Source organism: Neopsephotus bourkii, unplaced genomic scaffold (assembly GCF_033783945.1).
Source record: "Neopsephotus bourkii isolate Nb327-2 ecotype Australia unplaced genomic scaffold, CSIRO-AGI_Nbou_v1 NB_1052, whole genome shotgun sequence".
In the NCBI taxonomy this organism is placed as follows: Eukaryota; Metazoa; Chordata; class Aves; order Psittaciformes; family Psittacidae; genus Neopsephotus; species Neopsephotus bourkii.
This window is the reverse complement of record NW_026901541.1, coordinates 282,925-299,881: the sequence shown is the minus strand read 5'-3', so window position 1 is coordinate 299,881 and position 16,957 is coordinate 282,925. Positions and strand designations below refer to the sequence as shown.

Below are 16,957 nucleotides of genomic sequence, written 5' to 3'. Positions count from 1 at the left end.
CCAGATTCCAAACAGCTTGACCTAAAGAGGACAAGAGTAACAACTTCAGAACCAAGTCTAATGAAGCTCTTGAAAAATTGGTAAAGCAGAAAAAAAAATGCAAAAAGAGCTGACAAGCTCCTAGACAGAAAACCTCTTGGAATAGGCAGCATAGCAGTATTTTTTTTAAAGAGTTACAGAATGGCAAAACTCAGACGAGACAGAAAAAGACTTCAGATAATTTTATAATTAAAAAAAAAAAAAATCTAAGAAGAATCTCAAAGAATCCCTGTTCCATTATAAAAGAGGCATTGGATGCTGTTACCTAAAAACCTAAAGCAGTAAACAGATCCAGAGAAATTTCATTAACAAATTTCGTAAGGATCTGAAAAGAGTTCTAATTCGCCTATCGATGAAGCATTTAAACAGATCACAGATGGAACAGATAAACCTTTCATTTGGAAGACAGCATGGATAAGATGATTCTCAGAGCACAGAGATAACAGAGTTACTACCTATTTTGTTAAGCTTACTTCATTAAGGAACACTGATAGAGGTTTTTAACACACCATCACAGATAAGGAAGAGCAATTCCTCTAGATATGCACCCACATAAACCATGTCACTGCAATATACCTTAAGAGTAACATTCTGGCTACTTACTATCTCCTACAGTATACAAAAGTCCTTTGGCCCAATAGAATGAGAACATGAGAGCGTCATGTTTAAAAATGTGGCTTTAGAAAGGAGAAGTTGCATTTCTGTCTTATATAGTTATTTGGGTTTCTGACAAAAACATGTTCTGCAAATTGATTTATATTCAGAATGACAACCTCAACTTCCTAAATTGGTACTCACTTCACTACTGCTCATTACTCTATTTGAATTAGCTCTGACCACAGCAATTGCCCACACATCTTCAACAAAAGTTGCAAAGAACGAAGTCCAAAGGGAATGAAAGGCTTGATTTATGTGAGCAATAACCTGTTTTTTATTCAAGACACACTGTGTTAAAGCAGTAATAGATAAGGCTTAGTCTCTGAAAATTAAAAAAAAAAAAATAATAATAATTCTGAATTAATTAAGTCAGGATATACATAAAATTTTAGTGTAAAAAAATTTACACGGCTTTTGGGTATAGCACTCTAATTTTTAGCTACTGAGAGTATTTCTTTTTTTTTTTAATGTAAATTTCTAGGATAAAGTAAATGCATTAACCCATCAAATGATAATGCTCATTTCAAGTTGTACTTCCATATCATGGAGTAGACACCAAGAGCTTGACAAGCTGTTCTCATGAACATCACCTGAAGACAGTGAGAGGCCTCAGGCAAGTACAGCAGTATTATATAAGCATTCTAACATTTCCAGCAACATGTCCCTTAACACACAGGTATGTATAATCTCATAGCTTAATTGAAACAGGTATGAAAAAACAAAGAATGAAGAACAATACAAAGATTTATCAGAGACAGATGATTCAGGTGTTTAAAAAAAAAAAAAAAGGAAAAAATAAATCTACCACAAAACATTCTGGCTACCTAAAAGATCTTCAAAGATACAAACGTCTTCTTGGCAATGCCTATTAACCACCTTTGCTGAAAATACAGAATGCCTCCTAAAGCCTGACAATTATTTTAAAGGACACCAGAGCAAGTATTCAGCAATTACATGAACTTGTTCTCAAAAGGGACATGAAGTATTAATCATCAGGCCTGCAGTATCCCAAATGAGATATTTTTCTTTTCCAGCACCTTGAAACTTGTTATAGCAAATAAATACCAAAAAGGTCTCATAAAAGATACTCCTACTTCACAACTGACATGGGAATATGTACAGAAAAGTTATCACATAGTAACAGACACCTCTTCAGCTCACAAAAGGATATGCAGGAAACCTAGGGAAAAAGACTGATCTAGAGCCAGAAAGAAAAAAAAAAAAATCAGAGCAATTGAAATTGTTATTGGAATTGCTATTTGTCTGCCAAAAATATGTAAAGAAAATCAATATAAGAGTTCTCTATAAACAGAAACTTTTTTCTATCTAAGATCCACCAGACACATGGACAGCACACATCACACTGCACAGGCTTTAGAGAATAATCAATCATCACTGCAGTGGCTGGCAATATAACCTAAGATCCTACCATTTTCCCCCTTGCTTACTTCAAAGAAGTTCATTCTGTGAGGAAATATAAATATCATTCTTGTAATTAGTGCTAAGCTGTCCAATTATGGAAGAAATAATGCCTCCTTATCTCTCAGGATGTGGAAAATTAATCTGTTGAACATTCTTGGTGATGGATTATCACACTGTCAGAAAGAGTTAAACAACAGTCAGGTCCTCAGAAGCCCTCAGGCCCTTATGGCAGTCCTGGCTTGCAAATACAACAAGGATCTGCAGGAAATAAACCTAGATTCCTAGCCAAGAATATTAACCAATTAAACATTAATATTGCCCTTTTAAGTGTGAGTGTATATATATATGTATATATATAATGACACATTATTACTATCCAATCACAAGACCTAACTCTTTAGAAAGCTAAGAGACCTGCAAAATGTTTCCCTGGCAAAGATTCTGTCACTTCAGCATGACCTAATAACCAGCACACATTAATTTTTAACAGCATAAAGAAACGAGTTTTTTGTTTTGAAGAGCAGAAGTTCTGTAGTACAAAGTGTCTTGCAAAACAACATACATCCACAAAGAACTGAAGTAATAAGTAAACATGAGTAGCTGTACGTTCTACTAGCTATAAAGAGCTGTACTTTCACCAGAAGTATGAGTCCTACACAGCCACTGTTAGTGCAATACCTCAGAAAACTGACACAGATTGGAAAATTCACAGGCACTTGACTGAAGGGATGTGAAAGGCACAAGCATTTTCAGAAGGTCCTCCTCACAATAATCACAAATATCACTATCACTTCCATCCAGCCAAACCCATACATGCTACCAAGTCCTACAGTCACCACTCTCCTTCAATAAGGAAAAACAACATTTGCCATACTACGTTCACAACTTGTTCACATTCACTCAGTTCAAATTTGGACACTGGATTCTCTTTTTCAATGATATTATCCTAGAATCATAGAATGGGTCTGGAAAGGACCTTAAGTTCATCTAGTTCCAACCCCCCTGCCATGGGCAGGATGCCCCAGACTAGACCCTGTTGCCCAAGGCTCTGTCCAGCCCGGCCTTGAACACTGCCAGGGCTGGAGCATTTACCACTTCTTTGCGCAACCTGATGCAGTGTCTTGCCACCCTCACAATAATGAACTTCTTCCTCATATCTAACCTGAACTTCCCTTGTTTAAGTGTAAACCCTATTCTATGATTTTAAGATTATATTGCTATTATACATTTTAAAAACAAGTGGCCTTCCCGTTAAACTTTTTTCTATTTCACTTATCCTACAAGTTCTTACTGTTTCCCCTCTAAAAGGAACAGATTTGAAGCAGAGACACAGTCTATGAGAGAAATCCACTTTTGCTTTTTTTCCATATTTAACTACCAACCTAGACTGAGAAATTTCAAAGGCAGTAATAAAAGCCATGATGAAAAATTTATTCAATTTACTGTGCTCAAGTATGTGCTTCCTGATGCTTCTGAAAACTAGGCTATAAACTTCTAAGTCCAGTGCTGATAATCACAAAGCCTTCAGAGACAAAATGTTTCAGAGCACAACAAAGAAAGGAAAAACTATACGTCCTTTCACTAATACATCTCCTGGATTCAGAAAAACAAAGTCCTTTTTTAACTTGGAAACTAACTGGCAATCTCAGAAATCCAGAGATAAAATAGGGAACCTTTCAAAACCTTCATGGATTTGCTGATGAACAGAATGCTGCTGCAAAAGCAGACTGAAAGTTAAAATATTTTCAGGTTACTTGTAACTTCAAACCCTATCATGAGAACAATCTCTTATCTAGATTGCCATCTCACTGTCATAGCAGAAAGAGCTATCCAGATGGCGACAGTCTGACCAAAGAAATAAAGTAGTACCAAAAGCTTCCAGATATTTTCAATACCCTCCAGATGTAATAAATCACTATACCCATCCAATTAAAAACAAACAAAAAAACCACAATACATATCTATCTAGCATCCTTAAAACTGAGCCCTGAAATTAAATAATACGGCAGGGGGAGGGAAGGGAAACAGATTCAGAAGGCAGTTAATGGAAACTCCTATTAGCTTCACTTACAGCTAATGTGCTGTTTGCAAATGTGCAAATAAATTAACTTTTAGATATTTATTTTTACATCACTCAAATCAAGGCTCGGTTCATTCTCCTTTGAAAAGCAACCTAAGCTTTGCCACTGATCAAGCCTTGATGAAAACTTTGAGATTCACAAAACAGCTGATACTACATTGTTTTTCAATGGTTTTGACAGTTCAAAGCAAATGCAGACTTAGGTTATGTTTTCTGAATTTAAACAATAGTTAGAGTAACATTCTCCTAATATTAAGAGAATATAAACAGATTACTCTAGAGCTTAACTAACAGATGTTATTTAATTTCTTTTTGTACAGAAACAGCAAAGGACACATGCCTTTTTTTCTTTTGTTTCTATTAAGTTCTGTCACATACTTCACAAAATACATTCACAAAATACAGTATCTCATTCTTTCTGTAAAATTGAAAGGACAAAAATACATTTTCTTCAACTGAGGTCTGACTGAAACCTTGCCAATGAAAACAGGCATGACTGGATAACTTGGGAAAGAATTACTTACAAAATCAAACCACTACCATTTGTAGGCATCTTACCTTTAAATAGGATCCGTAATATTTAGTTACGTATGGACTGTCACACTGACTCAGCACTGTGATTTCTTGTTGGATGTCTTCTATTTCATCTTCTGCCTCTTCCAGGTCAATAATTTTTATAGCAACCACTTTCTGAGTCCGATTGTCAATTCCTTTAAAAACTTCACCAAAAGAACCCTTACCAATTTTCTCCAGTTTTGTAAACAATTCTTCTGGATCTGCCTTCAGAGTCTGTTAAAAGCAAAAGAAAAGTTACTCAGTATTTGTAACATTAAAACAAAATGTGACATTTTTAAAGGCAACAAATACTTCAAATTCTACATATTCCTATCTCCACAACTAATGTCTTCTTCTTACATCCCTTATATTCCCGTATATATAGTACAAGTGTCACACCACCCCCTGACAGGGTTTTATCTGGCATCAGAAAGTGCTGTTACCTCAAGTTTTTTTTCTTTGCCAAAAACCATGCCCAGGCATGAAGAATGAAAGATCCTTAACAAAGATTCAGTTTCTATTAAAGCCAAAATATATCAAATACCACTACCAATAAAAGTAAACTTTTTGTCTACCCTCTTCTCTTGAAATTAGCTGTTCCCCAGAACCCACAGGTCCTACTGTCTTGAATTTTTCACATCTCAGCCTCTTAAGGATCTTCCTCCCACTTGCCAGTGTGCAGACTACCGTTTCCTTTTGATAGATGTGGCAAGCAAACCTCTTCAGTTTTCTCCTACTAAGAAACTACATGCATGAACTGCCATGCTTCTTCCTAATTTCTGATCCCAAGGTTTTCTCAAGCAGGATTTCTATTTTTATTCTTCTCTCAGTTGGGTAAACTCGTTCGCTCCTAAAAACATCCGGTTTCCAGCTGTCTTGTCACTGGATTTGAACAGTCACTGAAAAATGTGAAGGCTCAGCTAAATGTATGACTAGGACCTAGGTGGATTGTTTTGCCACATTTGTTTATTCTTCACTGTCAAGTTCTCAGTTAGATATTGATGCTCTTAGACTTGTCACTTCCAGGGCATGTAAGGTAAGCTCCACTGTGTACCTTCTTAATCTAACACCAAGGAGCCATTATAGCTAACAAAAATATATATAAATCACAATTAAACTGGAATAGTCATAGGTAGAGGGAATAGGCATAAAATGAAGAAAAATAGGATAAGATTACTTCAACTCTTTCCCTTAAGAAATAAAACAAACCCTTCAAAAGATTTGTCATTGTTCTTAAAAGGATAAGGTTCGTGCTAAGTGAAAATACATTGTTGATACAGAAAAAGGCTCATGCATAAATAAGCATAAAACCACACAGTTTATATTTAGCCAAACCTTGTAGAAGCATAAAGACAGGGAATAAATATTTCTAAGTTACCACTGGCAAGCACTGAGCCAACATTTTCTCTTTAACAATTCAATTTAGCTTATACAGCATCTCCCACCTATACTTCTAATTCTGCTCTCACATCTCAAAGGCTACATAATTAACCCATGCTGCCCCTAGGGGAAGATAGTCTAGAAGATACTTTAGTTTGGTGGCATTTGAATTTCACAGCTGAATTAGGAGTTTTGCGAGAAACCTACCCAATTCTCTGGGCAGTGTGTTTGTGGAGCAGTTTGGATTCTACCATCCTATGGGGCAAATTTTGAGTACACTATTGTTTCTAATACTTTAAAGAAAGCTATCAGACATACAGTTTTCAGATCATCCCAGGAACTGATCACTGGCATGATCAGTCCAAAGAAAAAATACTCTTCCAAGTATAATGCAGGACTTCACCAGTCCCAAGAATTTCCCCAATTTACATTCATTTATCTATCCAAAGTCAGCTTCAGGAAACAAACAGAAGGACACTGGGTTTCGGCACTCTTTCACCATTAAAAGGAACACAGCAGGAGATGCAAGCTCTTTTCCACACAAAGAAGCTTTTAATTTCAATGTAATGAGAATTATATACTACTACACACTATTACACACTATTAAATATTACATACATAATATGCCAATGTATATCCCACTTGGAAACCAGACCAGGGTACTTCATGTTTTCCAGAAAGTGTAGTTACCCTTTAGCCACAGAGTAGCCCTTACCAATGCTTCTAAGGACAACATTTATAAGAAATAACAAAACTGGGGACCAAATCATGCTGTAGTGATTCTCCTCATGCCCCACAGAATGCTCTTTGGTCAATATTTAAGAACAGTCTTCTCTGAGAGTTCTTCATGAATAAAAATAACCTTAACACTTGCATCAGGTATTTTTCCTTGTGGGAGACAATTATCAGTCTATGTTTTCATACCTACTGTGTTAACAGTTTGAGGTAACACGCTGTAGTGCTGTGCATGCCTAATCAATCCAAACAAGCCTTTTAGTTCCATTCACTAGCCACAGGAATCTAAGCATTACATCATTACAAAAACATTTGAGTAAATCACAAACCAATCCCAGTTTTAGCAGCCTAAAAGAATTCTGTGTTTCACCTCCAAAGACAAAGTCACAGTGTACTTTAGTTGTTTATATGGAGAAAAACAGAGGCTATTTGCCAGCAGCTCTTTGAGATCTGTTGGCTTTATGTATTCACCCCCTATTGTTCCTTTTCCCCTCAAACCTCTATCACAATTGTATATTAAAGTTAATTACATCATGGCACCACAGTTTCCTTAGACTTTCAGATCCCTCACAGCTTCATTTTTACAGTGTCAGGATCTTGGGAGTCCGATATTAGGCTTTTGCAGTTTTACAAAACAATGCAAAAGAACACTGTACCAGATATTTCATGCTAATAATTCCACAAAAGCAGGAAGAGAATGGTTCCTGGAATTCTTGAGAAGCAGAGAGGAATTGTTCCTCTTTGATTTTTTTTTTTTTTGCAATCAAAATTTTGCAGCCATTTTGAAATGTTCATTTTTCAATAACAGCTGGAATTAATATAATTAAAATTATTACCAATAGCTCCTATTCCAAGTTCCTTGTGAAATCGCTTCTTCTATAAAAAAAAAAAACACCCACCCCTTTTCCTTCCCAAATCAGAACTTTTGTAAATTATTTTCTAAAGTTTTAAAATTTAAAAGCTGACATTCCTGAATAAGGTCTCTTGCCCTGTAAGAAAGTCTGAATTTTCTTCTCAGGAGGCCACGTGTTTGAAGTGAGAACCTTAAACTACTGGCAACCTTTGTTTAATGACAACAGCCAGTTGGACTCTTTTTAATAACCTGCTCTATTTAAAAAATGGAGAGATTAGGCCTTCAGATACATAATGAACTGCTTGAATTTGAATAGATACGAGCAGCCAATTCCCGTACATTTTTCCAAGATCACATCTGGAAAGGATTCTCTCCATATTTTTGTTTCTTTTTGTAAATACTTCAACAGAGCCAAAATAAACAAACAGCTTTATAAATATCCTCTCTATATGACTGAATAGATAAAATGTCTTCCAGAGATTGTGTTACTACAATTTTGCTGACTTTACTCTTCACAAGCTTTTACACTTAGCCTACAGCTTTTTCCTACTAATATTAAAGGGAACCAATAAAAGAGCCTTCATGTAACTGGGCACACCAAACATTGCTAGAAACCACAGAACAGAACAGCAGTATCTGCTGCAAAAGGATAAAGCTAATCACCTGTTTTGATAGGGAGATAGATCTCTACTATTCAAATATTTCCTTCAAACTGTGTCACAGAATACATTGTGGCAAATCAAAAACAAATTCTGGAACACTTAGATAGAATGATGACAGAACTTTCCGCTTCCATAACCACTTGAATTAGCTTGGGTTTTGTTTTGAATATTTTTTCACATTTCCAAACACCAATTGCAACCATCCTGTCTCAGTCTCCAGATCATCTAGCCATGCAGACCAAAGTCCTTTCTTTTCACCATAAGCTGGAGCTTAGGTAATTTCTCTGTACTTGTTCCACATTGGATTCATTACTTTTGACCTTAATCAGACAGAAAAAACATACTGCACTTAAAATTATCTCTTCTCAGTATCTAACATCACTGTCACCCACATATAAGAATAAAGATAGTCCAATACATCAGCACATTTTGTCAGCATGCATTGCCCTTTTTTATGCTAAGGTCAATTCTCAGTCACCAACCGTCAAGAACAATCCTGGAGAAACCAGCAGTATCATCTGTTCTAGTATCACTTCTCTAGTACTCTCCTCATAGCAAGGGCTACACAGGTCTTACAATGCATTTATTTTTATGAATCTCTAATTCTTATCTAACTGTAGATGAGAATACTACTCATCTCATCTACACTAACTGCTTGTACAGCTCAACAGAAAGTGTTACTGAAATTCAAACTAGTTAGATCAAACTTTATCTACAACCATTCTGACCTAACATACAGCTTTAACTGAGTCTTTTTCTGCATCTCATTCCAGTTCTTATTTCTAACCTCTTTTTATGAAGGGTTATTCATCCAGATATTGTAGGAAAGGGTTAAATCCCTATTTTTCTCTTTAACTTACAAGAATTACAAGTCATATCTATATTAAAGTTCTCAAGCTTATCTGGGCAACTGATTTTACTTGCTCTTATTTCTCTATGTCTGCTCTTTTGAAGCAGATCATCCAAAGCCTATTCACCTCACCACAGACCAGTATAAAGCAGCTTTTATTTTTGGTTTTCCCCCCACAGAGCGAGTTGCACAAGAGGCAGCAGAGAAAGCACAAATCTGTACTGCAAAAAAAAAAAAAAAAATTAAAAAGAAAACACATCTCCACAAAACACCCATACAAGATGGTTTCACATCAGGAAAATCTTCCTCTATGAACAAGAAGCTTTAGAGTTTGCAACCCAGCATCTCGCCTTTCTGAAAAGTATACAAGGTTTTGCTTTCAGCAACACATACACACCATATCTGAATAACTGATACAATACACAAGATCATTTCCTGCAATTGAGGGGAAACTAAAATAAAATGGATGCAGTAAGCAGAAAATAAATTGCTCAACTTTATTGCATTGCATGAAGCCCTACTTGTATTTTCAAAGAGCAGCCAAATATTAGAAGTATTTTGATTTATAGCCTTGGACTTATCTAAACAAAAATAAAACAATGAAAGAAAATTTTAAGAAGCCTTAAAATTTGAAACAAAGGGAGCTATCTCTTAATTTTATCTATTGATAATAAAGTAAAATCAGCTGAACTAGGATAGACATAATTATCATGAATAGCAACAACTGATTTTTTTTCTTCTTAGAAGACTAGTCAGCAAAACATATAATGAAAGGTACAAGAGCTAGAATGAAAGTGTTTACCTGCATTAACTAGGTGTAAAATTAAGATCTAGCTGTTTCACTGAGAATTTGTACATACGAAAGAAAATGCACATGATTGTTCTTTTTTATTATTCACATACACACATTCCATATTTCTCATTTTCCATCTCCAGTAATTAGACACACTACCATAAGGAAATTACAGAATCATAGAATGGTTAGGGTTGGAAAGGACCTTAAGATCATCTAGTTCCAATTCCCTGCCATAGGCAAAAACACCTCACACCAGACAGTGTTTCCCAAGGCTGTGTCCAGCCTGGCCTTGAACACTGCCAGGGATGGAGCACTCACAGTTTGCTTAGGCAACCTGTTCCAGTGCCTCATCACCCTCACAGTAGAGAGCTTCTTATTTATATCTAACTTGAACTTCCCCTGTGTTAGAAAGAATAAATTCCAATTAAATATGCTTAAGTTTCTCAAGTTTCTTTTTAATATAACATCACTAAAAACTTTCATAACCTGTAACTGACTTCCCCTCCTCCATGCATTACACTTTTAAAATGTAAATGACTGCAACTGAAAAATCTCTCCATGCCTTGAGCACACAATGAAAACAACAGCAGACATGGCCTAGCAGTGAAACCCAAAGTGGTTTTAGACACCAAGAGAAAGACAACTGAAGAAGAGAGCCCTCCCCCCAAAAAAAAACCCAAATATTTTAGAATGTCTCTCACTTGTTTCCACTTGCTAAAAAGTTCCAACATGGTAAAAATTATTCTTAATTATCTAAGCTAGTGATAAAAAAAAAAAAAAAACACAACAAAACAACAACAAAAAAAGACCAAACAGAAAGTAGTGGCTCTTTCTGGAAATTCCCACCATTCTGGCAAGCAGCTTAACCGATTGTGTTGATCTATCCATTAGAAATTTATGCTTCATTAATACTAACTCAGCAAAAAAAAAGAAAAATAATGAGTTTTAGGATCTACAGCAACCTAATAATTTGAGGTGAATCTCTTCTTTCACTCATTCTATCATCTGACAATAAAATTCAAATGTATGTCTCTTAAGAAGCTGCTGAAGAGTGCAACTACAAAAACAATAGGGAAGTAAAAGTATTTCCAAAATTTCCCTGTTTCATGCCTCAGTTTCTATAGAGTTACACCACAGAAGGCTCTTAGTTCTATAACAAGGTAGAATCAACACATGGAAGAGTTCGATGCTTGTGCAACCTTAATGTTTCTTTCAGATCTGCTCTTGTCGACTAAGAAGGAACAATTCCATGCATAGATACTTCTAAAAAACAAAGCATTTATTGGCTTATGAAACCAGTTTCACTAAAAAGGACTGCCTGTTCAATATAACTCTTCAAAAAAGCAAACTACATTGATCTAATTTGGGAACTACACATCCTGAGCACATCCAGGAGTTTGGTTTCTGGTAATAATAATAATAATAAATAATGAATTGCTGAGGTGAGTAGCTCGAGAGAGGACGCCTTGAACACCGGAGCGGGGGAGATCAGCGTCCAGGAGCCTCAACTCAGAGCGACAAGAGCAGAGCCACCGAGGGAGCCTCAAGCCCTCGACAGGACCTGCCCAGGAGCCGGCAGCTCAGCTGACGCGAGCAGGGACTCACAGGGGGCGGAGCCAGGAGGAGCGGCACCAGCCCTGATTGGGTAAAAACCTGCCCCAGGGAGCGTGGTGACCAGAGCGGCTCGAGGCAGTTTGCGCGGGCAGGCGAGCCGGATGGTGAGGAGTCGCGTTATGACCAGGGCCTGGTCTGGGAGCTCTGCTCTGGCTGCCCCGGCGGTGGCCACCGTAGGCACCCAGAGCGAGCCGATGAGAGGGGAGGCTGCAGTGCAGACTTCGGGGTGTAGGGAGTGGCTGCACTGGTCTGGTGAGGGAAAGGTACACAATGGGCAGGACTGCACTGGGTGCTCCCTGGTGGAGGTTCTCCTGCAGCAGGTGACTGAGCTGCGGGAAGCTATTAATAGGCTACAAGATGTCAGGGTAGCTGAGAGGAAGCAAGAATGCTTGCTCCAGGCCCAAACTGTGCAGAGTCCTCAAGCTTCCCCTGTAGCGCATGGAGGAAAGAAGAAGGTTGTTAACCTTCGAAGCTGGGAATTGGTGACAAAACAAACAAACAAACAGACAAAAAAAAACAAATAAAGGAGGAAAAGGACAATTAAAAGGGGCTTCCTCCTAAATCTGTTGTCCCCATGCAGAACCGCTTTGCTGTCCTGCAGGGGGCTCGCGCCAGAAACAGCCAGCTGGTGCACTAGTAAAGAAGATCTGTACTGGTGCTGCCAGGAAAAAGCGGTGAGTTGTAATAGTAGGAAATTCTGCTTTGAAAGGGACAGAATCACTTGTCTGTCGGCCTGACCCGGTCTCAAGGCAGGTGTGTTGCCTACCAGCGGCACGGATCAGAGATGTGGCAGAGAGGCTGCCTGCTCTAGTAAGTCCCACAGACTATTACCCACTTCTGGTGATACATGTGAGTGCTAGGGATATAGATAGTAGTAGCCTGGGGAACATAAAGAAGGACTACAGAGCCCTGGGAGAGGTGGTTAAGGGCTCTGGAGCTCAGATAGTCTTTTCATCTATTCTCCAGGATGCAGGGGAGGACCTAAAAAAAGCTAGGAGGATTAGCCAGGTTAATAAACGGTTAAAAGGGTGGTGTCACAGTCAGGGGTTTGGGTGTCTTGAACATGGGACCCAAGTTTGTAGGCCAGGTCTAGCGGGGGCTGATGGAGCTGGTCATTTTGGTAGGAGACTTGCCAGACTGGTCAAGGAGGCTTTAAACTAGATGAGTTGGGGGAGGGGCCATCATTCCATCCCAACACACCCAGTCAGTTGCCAGCACCTATAATAAGTGCTCGGAGCAATGCAGAGATATGCCAGCTGCTCCAGCCAAAGAGCCGGTTTCATTTGGAGCTCAGCTCAGATGCCTCTATACAAATGCCCATAGCATGGGGAACAAACAAGAGGAATTAGAGATGTGTGCTCGTCTACGGGGGTATGATATAATAGGCATTGCAGAAACATGGTGGGATGGCTCCTATGACTGGAGTGTTGGAATGGAAGATTACAGACAGGTTAAAGACAGGCCTGGCAAGCGTGGAGGGGGAGTTGCCCTTTATGTTAGGGATAGGCTGGAGAATATGGAACTCTGTCTGGGGACAGATGAGCAGGTAACAGAGAGTTTGTGGGTCAGGGTTAAAGGGAAAACAGTGATGGGAGACATTACTGTGGGGATATGTTACAGACCACCTGATCAAGAGGAATCTGTGGATAAAGCACTCTATAGGCAGATAGGAAAAGCCTCACGCTCACAGGCCCTCGTTCTCATGGGTGACTTCAACCACCCTGACATCTGTTGGAATGACGGTACGCCTGGCACAAGCAATCCAGGAGGTTCCTCGATTATGTGGAAGACAACTTCCTTCTGCAAGCAATAGAGGAACCGACAAGGAGAGGTGCCATGCTTGACCTCGTGCTCACCAACAGGGAAGGGCTCCTTGGAAATGTGGCACTCCAGGGCAGCCTTGGATGCAGCGACCATGAGATAGTTGAATTTGAGATCCTTAGGACAGTGAGAAGAGTGTGCAGCAAGCTCACTGCCATAGACTTCAAAAGAGCAGACTTTGGCCTCTTCAGGAACCTGCTTAGTAAGGTTCCATTGGATATAGCCCTAAAGGGAAGGGGGGCCCAAGATTCTTGGTTGGTCTTCAAGGATCACCTGCTACAAGCTCAGGAGTGTTGCATCCTAACTAGAAGGAAGTGCAGCAGGAGGGCCAGGAGACCTCCTTGGATGGACAAGGAGCTGCTGAGAAAAATTCAAATGAAAAAAGTGTCTTATAGAAAGTAGAAGCAAGGAAAGCCAACCGTATCCTGGGCCGCATCAAAAGGAGAGTGACCAGCAGGTTGAAGGAGGTGATCCTGCCCCTTTATTCTGCTCTCGTGAGACCTCACTTGGAGTACTGTGTGCAGTTCTGGTGTCCTCAGCATAAAAAGGACATGGATCTGTTGGAACAAGTCCAGAGGAAGGCCACGAGGATCATCAGGGGACTGGAGCACTTCCCATATGAGGATGGGCTGAGTAAGTTGAGGCTGTTCAGCCTGGAGAAGAGAAGGCTGCGTGGAGACCTCATAGCAGCCTTCCAGTATCTGAAGGGGGCCTATAGGGACGCTGGGGAGGGACTCTTCATTAGGGACTGTAGTGATAGGACAAGGGGTAATGGGTTAAAACTTAAACAGGGGAAGTTTAGATTGGATATAAGGAAGAAATTCTTTCCTGTTAGGGTGGTGAGGCACTCTAATGGGCTGCCCAGGGAGGTTGTGAATGCTCCATCCCTGGCAGTGTTCAAAGCCAGGTTGGACGAGGCCTTGGGTGATATGCTTTAGAGTGAGGTGTCTCTGCCCATGGCAGGGGATTGGAACTAGATGAACTTAGGGTCCTTTCCAACCCTAACTATTCTGATTCTATGAATACACTAAAGCTTAAAACAAGACTGGGAAAACAAAGAGATTTTTCACATAAATGAACTTGTGAATGCTGTCATCACCTTGTATTGATCATGGCTCAACACTCAATTAGGCACATAACCCAAACACATCAGCGTGAGTTAGCAACTTTGTCAAAATGAAGTTGCTATACTCATGGTCAAGCTTCTCTGGACCAAAAAAGATTAAAGTACCTCTGGAATTTTATGAAGCTGATATATGGGCACACCTAAAAATACAAATAAAGCTTCTCAGGAAATAATTATTTTGGAAGAAAAAAACCAACCAACAAACAAACAAACAAAAAAAACCCCAAAACCAAAAAAGTTCAGGGCTTCAGGGCATTTGGAGGAGCAAGGGTTTGGTGTTTTCAGCTGTTCTTCTCCTTGCCTGGTTTAGGAGACTGAAACAGGAGAAAAGGTGACAATAATTATTTCTAATCCGTACCCGTGTTCATTATGCCACAGAAGTGTATTTGAAACTCTTATTCACCTGAAATTACTTTTACTGTGGAAGCACCTAGAATTACAACTAGAAGTCAAACTTAGATCCATTTTAAACTGTAGCATTTACTTTATCACCTGAACACAGGGAACTCAGAGATAAACCACCTGTGGGGTTTTCTCACTTCTCTAGGATCTGAAACTGATGGAGCCATTTATATTTCCTCAATAGCAGTTTAAAGTATTCTTATTGTTTACCATTATGTCTTACCACAACATAGGGCTCATTTTAAAGTAGGTTAATAAAAACTGTTCCATACAATTATGCCATACAATTAGAAGTACATAGAAAAGCTAAGGTAAAAAAGCCAAAAAAAAAACAAAAAACAAACCAAACCAAACAAGCAGAAAAAGACAAAACAAAAAAAAACCCTAACAAACAAAAAAGAAAACTACAGAAAAACTAAACAAAAAAATCCCCACACCCACAATCTAACTGGTTTTCTGGTTCTCAAACTTCAGAAACAAAGAAAAATACAAGCAAACCAGATACAGCTTAACCTCAAAACTTTTTAAGTGGGAAAAGAGAGAAGAAAGACATTTAATCACTATTTATTTTAGCATTCTATTGTTAAAAGTTACCTTCAAACTGGCTACTGCCTGGTATCCAACAGCTCGATGTACTGCGGCACTGCGCTCTGCAACTTCATCCACTAAGGTTTTCTCTGCCAGCCTACATTTCCCAAGCATTTTGGTCCAACATACTCCAAAACATGTTATGGTTCACCAAGCACACTTACTATAAATGTATAAACACAGTACTTTATTATTTAAAGTATAGCTTCCATAAACAAGCTATAGAAGCTTATCACAGCCTTGGAACGCAGGCCAGTCTGGAAATCAAGGTCATACACACTTACTCCAAGCCAGCCTTGCAGAAATCTCAGGCATTACAGACAAACAAGGATCTTCCCCGGACAACTTCTATAAAGCACAAGTAAGGAAGACAACATAATCTCAGTTTAGTAATGATGCACCTTCACGGCACACACTCAAATACGTACCTACACAGGGCCCTTAAAACCAAGGACAGCATAATCTCTGGGTCCAAACTTATCTGCACGCATAGAAATTTAGGTCAAAACCCAGCTCAGTTTTATTCAGGTTACAACATGGCCACTTCATAGCAGACAGCAAATCTCAGGTTTTGACAACCTTCCAGCACCATCCTACATTTCCTCCACAGTTTTTCATTCCTTTGGCTCACTTTCTACCCACTCACTTCTTATGCACCACTCTTCAAACATCGATCAGAGATGTTGTTCAGAGACAAACACATTAATCCTTCGTTCCTCTGCTCTATTTACACAGTACTCGGTTTACACCAAACAGCATTAATAAAGCTTTGTCCCTGCATGTGATTTTTGGAGGTCAAGAAGTTACTCTTGTTCACAGCTAGGATACTGACTGCTCTCTTGTGTAAGTACAGCAAAGAATGTAGAAAAAAAGCTGCATAACTTGTCACTGACACTGATTATACAGTTTGTTGCAGAAGCTGGTAGATGAGCAGGAGAGATCACACCACAGAAAAAGACAGTCCCGTGATTTAGGCAATTTAATTATAACACTGAGAACTAAGCTCTCTCTTCTACATTATAACTTCCTCTCTCTTCTACATTATAAGTCCCAAACCATAACTTTTGTCTTATATAAGTAGACGTCACACATTGTATGTGCCTTCCTCTTTGAACATTATCTGCAAGTACAAGCACAGAGAATCATGTACTGAAAACAGACCACCAAAAGACTGCTATATACTCTGACAGAATGGAAATGGATATAGACATCTTGAACCAGGGTCAGAAAATTAGCAAGTAGTATTGACATTGATGACAGATTACATGCCTCTACGTATCAGCAAGTCTTTACTTTGAAGTTTGTTTGGATTTGTTTGCTTTTACAGTGGTAAAATTCACACTTGAGAAACTCTCATAAAATAACAACAAAAATTCA

At 38.8% G+C, this 16,957-nt stretch overlaps 1 protein-coding gene across 4 annotated transcripts in view; it reads right to left on the bottom strand.

The window, feature by feature from the left end:
* The window catches only part of STK24 (serine/threonine kinase 24), a 51,840-nt gene that overhangs the window by 32,257 nt on the left and 2,626 nt on the right, over positions 1–16,957 (bottom strand). For 2 of the 4 annotated variants that reach the window (XM_061361092.1, XM_061361094.1), the window contains exon 2: positions 4,757–4,987. In XM_061361092.1, the coding sequence (XP_061217076.1) occupies positions 4,757–4,987 (231 nt within the window). Of the gene's footprint in view, positions 1–4,756; positions 4,988–16,957 lie in introns of those variants that run through there. The other 2 variants (XM_061361095.1, XM_061361096.1) reach the window with 2 other exon arrangements.